Here is an 11,238-nt window from a genome sequence, read left to right as displayed (position 1 = left end):
TGCAAGTTAAACTGCCAGGCTCCAGCCCCCAAAGGCTTGTTTGGGGTCTCCAGAGCACTAGCAGTTTGGTTTCCCCCCAAGACATCCCCCCATCAGCCCCGCAGCACAGTGTGGTGGGCTCACGGAGTGAAGGGCCAAGCCAACAGAGGTGCTCTGGGAGATCAGGGAGCGCTGGAGACACCAATGTCGCAACCTTACGGACCCAACCGGCGTCCCCAAGGGTCAGCCAGGTCCTAGAACCCCTGTTGGAGCCCATCACCAGCCAGGGGCTGCAGCCCAACCTGCAGCCATTGATCCCAGCTGCTCTCAGACTCTTTCTGCCTCCCATCGCAGGAGACAGCTCAGCTGCTTTCACGTTTAAACCAACGCCAATTAGTCTCCCCTCAAATTACAGGTCTGAGTAATCCCCCCACCAGCCCAGGGGAAGCGATTGTTCCTGACAGACCTCTCCCTGCGAGCACCTGGCACGAGCACGGCCCCAGGAACGGGCTTGTGACACAGAAAAAGGAAATTGTGTTCGATGGCTCTGGCAAGGTGAGCTGCGTGCTCCCGGGAGGGGGAACTGGAGCTCAGGGTCCCTGCAGGGGCTGCAGAGCTTTGGAGGGGGGACGCAGCCAGGCAGGGACGCAGCAGTCGGCAGCGTGCCAGGCCGCCCCAGGGCTGCATCCCACGTCTGCTCAGGGACATGGATGACACACAGAGGAGCGCAGGGACCCTGATCACCCCATGGCTTCTCAGAGCCGCTCCAAGATGCTCAAAATAATCTCTCTGGCATTTGCAACTGTGTGCCAAGTGCTGAATCATCCTTCTGCAATGTTTGCATTAGGCATGCAGGAGTGGTAGAGCCTTTTGCAGTGAGAAAGGGGAAGGAGAGGACAGGTACCCACACGCAAGCACTGAGAAGTACCAGCCGTAAGGCACTCTGTGCTCCCGGCTCTGCTGGCCCTTCTAAGACTGAACAGAAGTGGGGACAGAGCCGGCCCAAGCTTGGCAGTCTGTCCCAGAGGGACACATGCAAAGAGAGTTTGGACACAAAGCAGGGCTGATGGCTTAGTTTCTTCAGCGTGAAAGTCACTGTGAACCCCTGAAGCAAGTGCTACCTGTCCTCATCCTCCAGTAGAGCTGTGGGCAGGCCCAACCCCAACTGCGCAAAGCTCCTGGGATCCCACATCCAATCACCTACCCCAGGGTCCCATCAGCCCCATCAACTCCTGGTTAGCTGTATCACCTACCCCAGGGTACCATCAACTCCTGGTCAGCTGTGTCACCTACCCCAGGGTCCATCAACTCCTGGTCAGCTGTGTCACCTACCCCAGGGTCCCATCAACTCCTGGTCAGTTGTGTCACCTACCCCAGGGTCCCATCAACTCCTGGTCAGCTGTGTCACCTACCCCAGGGTCCCATCAGCCCCATCAACTTCTGGTCAGCTGTATCACTGGTAATCTGAACGAGCCCATCAAGTGAAGAGCAATCCCTCACCTCTAAAAAAGAAAAGCCCTCTCGAACCACTGAGAAATGGATGAGTAAGAGTGGTTTATTTATTTAGACTTTCAATAAAACTTTGACAGTATCCTGCACTGGGGGATTTAAAATCTTGCAACCTACCCTGGTTACACACAAGGACATCAGAACTTTTGTGTGTTTAATAGATCTACTGAGATGTGGCAGATAGCAGAGGATTATCTGGGTTAGTCGATGAGAGAGGCTGTAGGGAGCTGCAGAGGGAATTCACTGCTAACAGAGACCAGTCTTGCTGCAAGGGAAACGTAGTGTTGATAAATGGAAGTTCACGCACACCGTAGGGACCATCTGACCTACTCCTGCGTATCGCCAAATTCACTATCATCTATAAGCACACTGGAAAAAGCCCTGTGTGTCACTGGACAGCTCAATAGCAACAGCTATTAAATGCTCAGAGACAAAAGAAACAACTTAAGGTTTGAAGTGCAATGGGCTAAACAAATGTAATATTATTAGGGCATTAAGCACCAACTGACAGGGCAGCGCTGCTCTAAATACTGTCTCAATTGTAGCCTCTGGGCTAGAAAAAGTGAAAGCAACACAAGCTGGATAAAGGGAACCACCCACACGTTTGTAATTGCCAAGCCACCCCACCCATCTTCCACCCAGCAGAGCCCTCCCTGAAACTCCTGCAGAAGACCGGAATGGGAGTTATTTACCAGCAAACGGAGACTTTCCAGCTACGCATCCATGTGTAGTCTCTACAGACAGCAAAGCCCTGCATGGGGCTCAGCTCATGGCAAGAGTATATCGAGATGCACCACCTCCATGAGATGAACACTTGGGAAGATGCTCTGGGTGACAATAAAGCTCGGGTGAAAGTGGGTGGAGGACTGGGGTGAACCTGCAGGGAAACCTTGTCCAGGTAATGCACAGCAGAGCAGAGGGATGAGGGTGAATGGCAAGGACTGAGCTCAGCCCTTCTCTACCAAAGTGCTGGCCAAGAAAGCCAACGCCATGGAGTAAGTGGCATATGGCCTTGGCCTCCTTGGGCAGAGAAAGCCAGATTCACGTCAGGGAAAGCCATCATCATGCCCGTTAACAGGTTCAGCACAGCTGGAGGGGCACGGATTATCTCCACAGGCAGTTTGAAACCTGAGGCAGGGCTCTGCTCACCTTGTTACAGCCAAGAGGAGGAGAGCAAACTCCATCTCTGTCAGGAAGCCTCCAATGGCTGGAAGACCTGTGGGCTGAGATCATTTTGCATGGCACCAAGCTAGATCTAATCTATCTGGACAGACACATTTGTTGGCAGCTACTTCATGCTCCAAGTGAGGACGTGTACAACAGACCCGTCCTCGCCAGCCCTCCCCATCTGCAAGGGGCTCTGGGGCAGTGGGAGAAGGTCTGGGAAGCACAGAGAAGAACGCAAGCAGACAGCTTGCCCAGACCAGACTTCCCATATGCTGCAGGGCTGTAAGTATCCCTGATCCAGGGGATGAAGGAAATATCAGTCTGCAAACTTGACCCTGAGCTCCCTGGGAACAAGACAGGCATCACCTGCTCCCGTCGAAGTTGAAAAGGTCGCTGTCTGGACTGCCCTCAATGCTGGGCATCTCCTGGGTGTCCAAAAGGGGAAGGGAAACAAGGCAAATCCAAGCATTTGTGTTCTGCACAGATGGACTCTTACTAGCGCTGATGCCCTTCAGCACTTTGCCTTTGCTAGAACACAGAGACGAGAGCAAACGCAGTCCCCTGGCATAGCGGGGTGAACGCTGCCACCAGGTCACTCCTTAACCACGCTGAGCAATTAGAGCTCCCGCGCTCTCGTGCAATAAGGCAGATTTTCCACTCCTTGACTTGTGCTGGTAGCTGTTGCCTGCGCAGCCTCCAGTTTGTCATTTACTTGTCACATGCTGCTGTGGGTGAGCAGCTGTATGGGAAAGACATCTAGCCGCAGCCACGCTCAGAGCAGGGGGCAGCAGCAAACGCCTCCCGACTCCTGCCAAAAGCAGCTCCTAAAGCCCTCAAACATCACTCATGGCTCCGCACGCCTCCGGTTACAACCAGCGGACCCCAGGATGCTTTCAGACATCCTGACCGCAGTCCTCTCCTCTCTCCGCGTGGCCGGCATCACCTCTTCCCAGATACGGAGCCTGACATTTAGCGATGTTAAGATGCACACAGCTCGGCTGCGCCTGCGTGCCAGGCAATTGGGATCCCCACTGCTCCTTATTGCTCCTCCACCCTCTGTCTTGCCCGCACGCTTTGCCAGCAAGGACTTTCTGTTTCCTCGCAGGTCACAGAAAACAGGTGCCATGATCGGACTCGTGAGCGCTGCCTGGCCCCACTCCTGTCGGTAGAGGAAAGCTATATATAGCGGGCGCTACACAGCATCCACGCGTCTCGTATTAAGTGGATTAAGAGCTAGCTCACTTTATCAGGTTTGCTTAAATGCGATTAGGAACCTGGGCAGATTTCCTGCTTTAAGTGATCATAAATGGTGCAGGGAAGGCAAACTGAGAGCTTCTGCTTGCGCTCTCGTCATGTGCGAAAGGCTGGCTGGAGACCCAATAAAAGGAATTACTGTTTTAACGCAGGAAATCAGGAATTGTGGTGACTTACTCCAACAAGGCACTGTACAGCTGACTGTGCGCGGGGATTAGACGCGTTAACTGATGCTGGAGAGGCGGCCGAGCCCCGTCCATTAGCCAGCCTCCTCCTCCCCATTACAAAAAGGTTACGGAGCCCATCTCCCCAGGAAGCGCCTCGGCTCTCACTGTCTGCAGCAAACCGCCCATATTCAGGAGAGGGAATTCCCTCTGGCTGCTGAAGCGTCTCGTCCCTGCCCTGCCAAACGCCGCTTGGCTTTTGCTGAGCTGGAGGCCGTTGGAAACGTCGCTTCCCTTTCCCAGTGCTTGAATTCGCTGGGGACGTGCTGGCAGCCTGCCAGACCGGTAACGAAATCTGTCAAGACATCAGCATCAGCCGGGGCACAGGGGCTTCCAGGGCTTGCCCAACTCACACGGAGGGTTTTCAGAGTGCTGGTACCCAACTCTCCTCCTCCTCTCCCCCAGGAGAGGCTTCAAGCAACATCCCAGCTCCCTCTGTGCTCCCGCCACCTCCATCCCTCACTCCTGGGCAAGGCAGCGGCATCTTTGCACCTAATCACAAATGGGTTGGATTTAAGAAAAAAAAAAAAAAAAACACCACAAAAAAAACCCCAACAACCAAACCTAAAACCAAAGCCCAGAATTCACTTATACTGTGTTAAAATAACACCTTGGGGCTGCAAAATTACACTTTGCCTTGGGAAATGCCAAGCAGGGGCCGCTCACAGCCGTTGCTGTACCCAGCAGCACCCTGCCTTTTTCCAAAGGAGCCTTCAGTGAACGGGACAGACACCGGGTCAGAATGAAAGTTGGTGCAGAAAACAGACGTTTCCTAACAGTCACAAGCTTAATCCTGCACCCTAAATGGCACCAGTTAACGCATGGAGATATAGAAATCATTAACTGACCTAACGTCCTCCATGGGACGTTGCTCCCCAGGCTTCTGTTACAGACAGCCTGCGCTTTTTCCAAAAGCATCTGGCACTTGCAACAGGAGGACACAGCGAAGGGCAGGACAGTCCCGTGCTCCAGCCTGACCTGACAATAGCTCCTTCACTCCCTTACAGAAGATGGCACCAAGGTCAAGCGGGGCACAGGACCCCACGTAACCCAATGGGTCACCCAGCACCTGGAAGACGACCTGCAAAAATCACATTTTCAGAAATAAGGATTCTTCCTTCCAATTAATTGCTTTACACTTGTCACTGTGCAGCCGCATCTTTCATTCTCCGTGTTTTATTTTTACAGAGGGAAAAAAAAAAAGAATAAGCAGCATAACAAAAAAATCGCTAGTGATGAGCATCTTCAGCATTGGGCTCGCCAGACCAGGATGTGCCCTGGGAAACACATCTTCCTTCCAGGCAGGATAGAGGTGTTGCTAACACTGCAATTTGCTCTCACGTGCGTACTTCATCCATCAAGAAGGAACTGGAACAGGGGGATCCGAGCTATTATCTCCTCATAATGATACAGGAGATGCTTGATAGTCCCTGTACAGCCGCAGAGCTCTCACTGGGCGTATACTGCTGGCAGGACTCTGCTGAGGATACATCTACGCAGGCTCTTGCTGGTCACAAAGGCAGGAGAGATGACCCTAAACAGCAGATGTGAGCCTGAACCTCACCTGATGTGTGATTTACACTGTCCCCCTTCAACTGTGACAAAACTCGGTCAATAGGGACCAAAGGGATCAAAGTCAAAATGCATCACTTGCATGCTTCTCCCAAGCTAAGCCTTATAAGGGGGCTATAAATGAGGCAACTTCTCCCCAAACCCTGCTAAACCTTTAGTCTTCCTCCAGAGTTTTTCAGGAAAAAAAGGGAGATCAGCTTCACCTAGCCTGTGCTACAGGCTGTGTTCCACAGCTCCCGTGGAGCCAGAAAAGGGGGAAACAGCTTCTACCTCCAGCAGCCTGTGGGAGAAAATCCACCGCTTACCTCCCGACACATCGGCTCTGTGACCATCAAGACGCACTTGCTTGTTCTGTCACCATCCCTGTGCTCATCCTAAGCACCACGCTCAGCTCTTCTGTTTCCAGGCAGGCATGAGATGGTCTCCAGCAGTACCCTCTGTGCTCTCCACAGCCTACCCACTCTTTCTCCACAGCCTAGTCTCAAGCTCTTCTTTAAGCAGCGACAACCAGGGATTGGAGGTGCCCTGTCCAGAGCTTGGAGTTGTCCTTCGGCTTGGTGGTGGCTCCAGGTCTCTCCACACCTGCCCAGAAGCTGGGTATGGCCTGGGAAGGCCAAGAGGAGCTTCAGCAAAGGTGCAAGGGCACCTGGCCGTTAGCACTAATCCTCAAGACCTTGAGCACCATCTCCTGGTCATTCCTGGATTCAGTGGCAACTTAACCTCACTCTTCCTCCATTTCATCATCACGGCACAGCCTGGAGGACAAGCTGCGCATGCAACTGAGGAAGAGAAAGGTGGAGGCACTTTCACGACATGTGCAACAAACACTTCAACAGCGTCATGTGCTTGCTGCCGCACACCCCAAAAAAATGCCAGAGAGAACATTAGCTCCACGAAGCCCCTCTCCTGGGGTCACCCCTTGTTGTTCACTTCTCCAAGCTCTAACAGGAACAACAAACTATCTCACTGGCATAACCACCCTGGCACTCTCCTGCGTCGCCATCTCTGCCTGGTGGCTGTGAGCAACCAGCGCAAGATGCTGCTGGAACACTCCAATCTGTTCATCCCCTGCACTGCCGTGGCTCTGGGCAGCGTGATGAAAGGAGCGCTGCTCGCCGCAGGGTCTCAGGCTGCGAGATGCGGCGGGGATCACCGCTCAGTATGTAAATATCGCAGTGGCGGAGTTCAACCTTTTGGCATGAGGGAAAGGAAGATAAATGCCACCAGTCCCCTTAGAGCCACAGGAAACCTGCATCTATCTAATTGCACTTCATAATGGATTCAGCAAACCATTAATTATCAGATTATATTTTAGGAAACGGCAGATAAAAAAGCCTTATGAAATTTAGCCTTAAAGGGGCCGCTGTGCTGCAATGAAGCTGTTGCATCGCGCTGGCACCAGACAAGCAAACTTTACGGCAGGTATCTGAATGCGTTTTACAAAGCAATGCCCTGTGTGCCACGGGGAACGTCTGTGTGCAGTCACAGCAGCACACTGAGACAGAAATGCCTTCATTAGTGCCAATCTGCTGATACCAGTCACGGGGGCCCTGCCATGCAGACACAGCCCTTTCTCAGATGCAGCAGCTTCAGCGCGTCCTCGGTGAATTAGAGGGGAGGTGGGAGAGGGCAGGGCTGCTTGCTCGCAAAGAGGATGTGGACGCCCGGACCTGCCCGTGACCCTTCTTTGTAAGGGACAGCCGCAGCAAAGACATGGATGGGATCAGACCGGTGCTACGCACGCGGCGGTGCCTGAGCAGCTCCCAAGCCATTTAGCACAACTCCCCAGTCTCTGCTTGAGGCCCAAACGTCAGCTGCACTGGAGGACTTTTCCAGCTGGCACAACGGGCGGCACAACGGTACAGGGAGAGCAACCGAGGAACAAAGCAGCCCTTATGCATCCTGCAGAGTAGCAGATACCTGCAAGCGCATCACTGATTCAGCTATAATCTCCACCCCGAATTCTCGGGGCAGCTTTTTCTTTGGTTTCACATACCCATACTGGCCCAGCTTTGTCCTGCATTGGTCTCCTCCTCTCCACTCTCTTCACATGTGAATACACACAATTCCCATTTTTTCCTCTGCTTCTTTATTTCTCTTGAGCCTGGAGGGTTGAGTGGTCCAGCTCACCTGAGCTGGCAGCTGCTGACTGCAGGGCGAGTTCCCAGGCCCTTGCGAACGTCTACAAACTCCTCCTGTCCTTGGCCATGCTGTGCTTGCTGCATGCCATTTCTTTTGCAGCGTAACATCCCCGGGGCTGCTTTCCCAAAGAAACCCCGAATCTCCCTGCTGGAGCGGCATGTACAGCTCCTGAACGAGTCTAGTGGATACTGGGCGCCATGCATGGGCACCCGCTGCTCACTCTCCCTTGGTTTCTTCACAAATCAGAGTGACTTTGTCATCAAACAAGTCCTCCATGGTCACTGCCACCAGCTCGGAGCCAGCTTGGCTCATCTGAGATTCAGGCAACGTCACAAAGACTTGGGAGCCAGCAAGTTGTGCCTCATCAAAAGAGATGATGTGTTCTGCTGCTCCTTGCTCCGATGTCTGAATTACCTGTGTGGAAGATGACCTGAGAGTCAGACACTTACAGCACCGCTTTCCCCAGGATCGCTTTGCTCCCCACATCTTTCTTGGCCCCAGCTCTGGTAATAACATTTAGCTTCACACCAGAGGTCTGCAATTACAATAGGTGTGAGACTAACGGGAAACACCAAATGCCACACACTGATGATGCAAAAGACAAGACAGGAGAGTAATTTAAATATTTCTCTCCACAAAATTGCTATAATTTAGCTCCACAAGCAGTCGTAGACAATAAACGCTCTGTGATTATCCACTGGAGGAATGCCAGCCCAGGGAATCTTGCACCCTCGGCTCCCTCATCCAAGGAGCTGGAGCTGTTCTCCACTGATGGATGAAGAGAAAGACTCTGGGTTCAAGCCTAGCATTTGGCTCCCGACAAAAGAGCTATAATCTCATGGGATGTGTCGTCTGGGCTTTAATAGCCTCCGAGTAACCAGACACCTCTGCACACGCTGTCAGTCTCTTCTCCTCAGCACCCAAAAACCAGGACTGAGCTGCCTCCCGTCCAGCGAGCCCACCTCACACCAGCACAGAAATCCCAGAGCACTGTGGGCTGGGGGGCTTGCATCCTGGACCCCTCTAAGAAGGGGGAATCAGGGAGCAGAAGGAATAACAGGAGTCACAGGGTGGATCTGGGAAGAACAAGAGGGTTGGAGGTGGAGGACGGATGAACAACCGCGGGTGCTGTGGCACAGAGCAGTCTTTACCTGCACAATCTGGGTCGTGGTGGCTTGGGAGAAGACCACCTTGGGATGCTCAGTGCTGTAGTGCCCCTCCAGCTCGTCCTGGGAGGGGAAGAGCTCCCCACAGAGCTCACAGGGGAAGGTGCTCTCCGTCTGCTTGAAGTGTTCGGTGGTGACGTGGTTCTGCAGGGCCCCTGGGAAGCGGAAGGATGCTGAGCAGTACAAGCAGCGAAACGGCTGGGAGCCTGCGGGGAGATGCACTGCCTTGAGCCTGGGCTGCGACAGCCAGGGCCAGCCCAAAGGCACAGGGAGCTGCAAATGGCCAGAACGCACAGGGCTGAAACCCACCAGGGACGTGTGCCAGTGTCCCTTCTCCTGGCTACACCACTGTCTGTCAAACAGTTCGTGGCTGTTCAGGTCCATTTTAGATCTAGCTCTCTGCAGCACTGGCATTCAGAATCAGGCTGGTGTATGACTGTAGCTGCGGCCGTCCCTTCCCAAAAACATCTCTTCTCCCTTTGCATCATCCAGCACTGCTCCTTGTTGACCTGGCTTGCACCTCCCGATTCAGCTATTGCAAACCCATCATCCAGCCCAGGGGCTCCCTCCTCTCAGCCAGGGCTATGTCTAGGTCTCCTGCGTCCTCACTCTCCAGGCTGCTGTGGACTGTCCCCTCCAGTGTCTCCTGATCCGTCTCCCCTGCTGCCGTCCCATGCACGGCCCTGGGGACTCACCTTCTGTAGTAGTCTGACCTGCCAGTTCACCCTGCCCCACAGCCTTGCTTCAGATCGCTCACTTGCCAAAGGGCCCTTGACGCGGTCTCCCCAAGTGCAGGTCCCTCTCTGATTTTTCTGGTGCTAAACTCCCTTTTTCTCCAGTCTCCCACTAGCTCTGTCCTCCACAGATTCCCATGGTTGGGGTTCTGTTCCTTGTTTCTCTGGGCTGATGTCTCCTCACCCGCACTGAGCTCTCTTATCTGCTGTAACAAGTAAATCCAGATCCCTCCTTGACACCAGTGGCCCCAGAAGCTTAACAAACATGTCCCAGCCCCACCAAAACCAGTGCTCTTCCAGTTCATCCATTCGTTTTGTGTTTCCTCTCCCTCTGCTTCCTTACCACACCCACCTTCACTCTCCCACTTACACCTTAGACATCACTCACTGAGAGGAACAGTCTTTGCTCCCAAGGTTAACACGAACAACAGCAAGTGTAACAGACCTGAGTGCCTGCACTTCACATGGACCTGCAGAAGAGCCAGCGTGGGAAAGAGTTCCTTGCACATCTCACACTCGTGGAACTTCACATCTGCAAACAAGGCCAAGAACAGAAAAGTGTGCACCCAAGTTCTTCCACAAGACCTTCTGGACCATAGCTTTGTTAATGTTTCAGCAACACCACACATGCATATAGACGTGAGGACCACCTTTGGAAATAAGGCAGGAAAAGGAGAGGCCAAGAGCAAGCGGCCTTCTATCCTCTGAGGATAGGCTGAGAGAGTTGGGGGGGGTCAGCCTGGAGAAGAGAAGGCTCCGGGGAGACCTTAGAGCCCCTTCCAGACCCTGAAGGGGCTCCAGGAAAGCTGGGGAAGGGCTGTTTGCAAGGGCATGGAGCCATAGGACGAGGGGCAATGGTTTAAACTAGAGCAGGGCAGGTTTAGATGAGACATTAGGAAGAAGTTCTTTACACTGAGGGTGGTGAGACACTGGCCCAGGTTGCCCAGAGAGAGGGTGGAGGCCCCATCCCTGGAGACATTCAAGGCCAGGCTTGATGAGGCTCTGAGCAACCTGGTCTAGTTGAAGATGTCCCTGCTGACTGCAGGGGGTGGGACTAGATGGCCTTTAGAGGTCCCTTCCAACCCAACACACTCTATGATTCTGTTCTATTAAGTGAGCTGCAAGACGCTGAGGTGAGACTTGCCAGAAAAGGCTGCTACAGCATACAAAGAATCTACTGTGATTTGCAGGTAAACGGGACATGAAATCTTCTCCTATCAGAGTTATTACTACATCTCTCCAGGAATCGCCACGCGTTTTTGTTTGCTAACGAATGGGCCATCACCTGCGTGCTCTGCCTTGACATGCTTTCGGTGAGCAGCAGTGCTGGAGAAGGTTTTGTCACAGGAGCTGCACTGCAGGGAGGAGAACTTGGAGGAGCGGTGATTCTGAGCTGCAAAGACATCAGGGTGGTGGGTCCGGTTGTGATACCATAACCCTGACAACTGCTGCAATGATAAGGATCAAATCATGGTTACAATACAAAGCTGT

At 53.2% G+C, this 11,238-nt stretch overlaps 1 protein-coding gene across 10 annotated transcripts in view; it reads right to left on the bottom strand.

Moving 5' to 3' along the window:
* Positions 1-1,570: 1,570 nt before the first annotated feature.
* ZBTB40 (zinc finger and BTB domain containing 40) overlaps positions 1,571-11,238 on the bottom strand; it is a 48,163-nt gene continuing 38,495 nt past the window's right edge. For 6 of the 10 annotated variants that reach the window (XM_063353684.1, XM_063353682.1, XM_063353686.1 and 3 more), the window contains 4 exons: positions 11,033-11,195; positions 10,193-10,279; positions 8,999-9,219; positions 1,571-8,261 (listed from right to left, as the gene is read on the bottom strand). In XM_063353684.1, coding sequence (XP_063209754.1) covers positions 8,064-8,261; positions 8,999-9,219; positions 10,193-10,279; positions 11,033-11,195 — 669 coding nt within the window. In that variant the 3' untranslated portion in view covers positions 1,571-8,063. Of the gene's footprint in view, positions 8,262-8,998; positions 9,220-10,192; positions 10,280-11,032; positions 11,196-11,238 lie in introns of those variants that run through there. The other 4 variants (XR_010073482.1, XR_010073481.1, XM_063353688.1 and 1 more) reach the window with 4 other exon arrangements.

Source organism: Chroicocephalus ridibundus, chromosome 16 (genome assembly GCF_963924245.1).
Source record: "Chroicocephalus ridibundus chromosome 16, bChrRid1.1, whole genome shotgun sequence".
Lineage (NCBI taxonomy): Eukaryota > Metazoa > Chordata > Aves > Charadriiformes > Laridae > Chroicocephalus > Chroicocephalus ridibundus.
The sequence above is the reverse complement of the archived record's forward strand: the minus strand, read 5'-3'. Positions and strand labels throughout refer to the sequence as shown.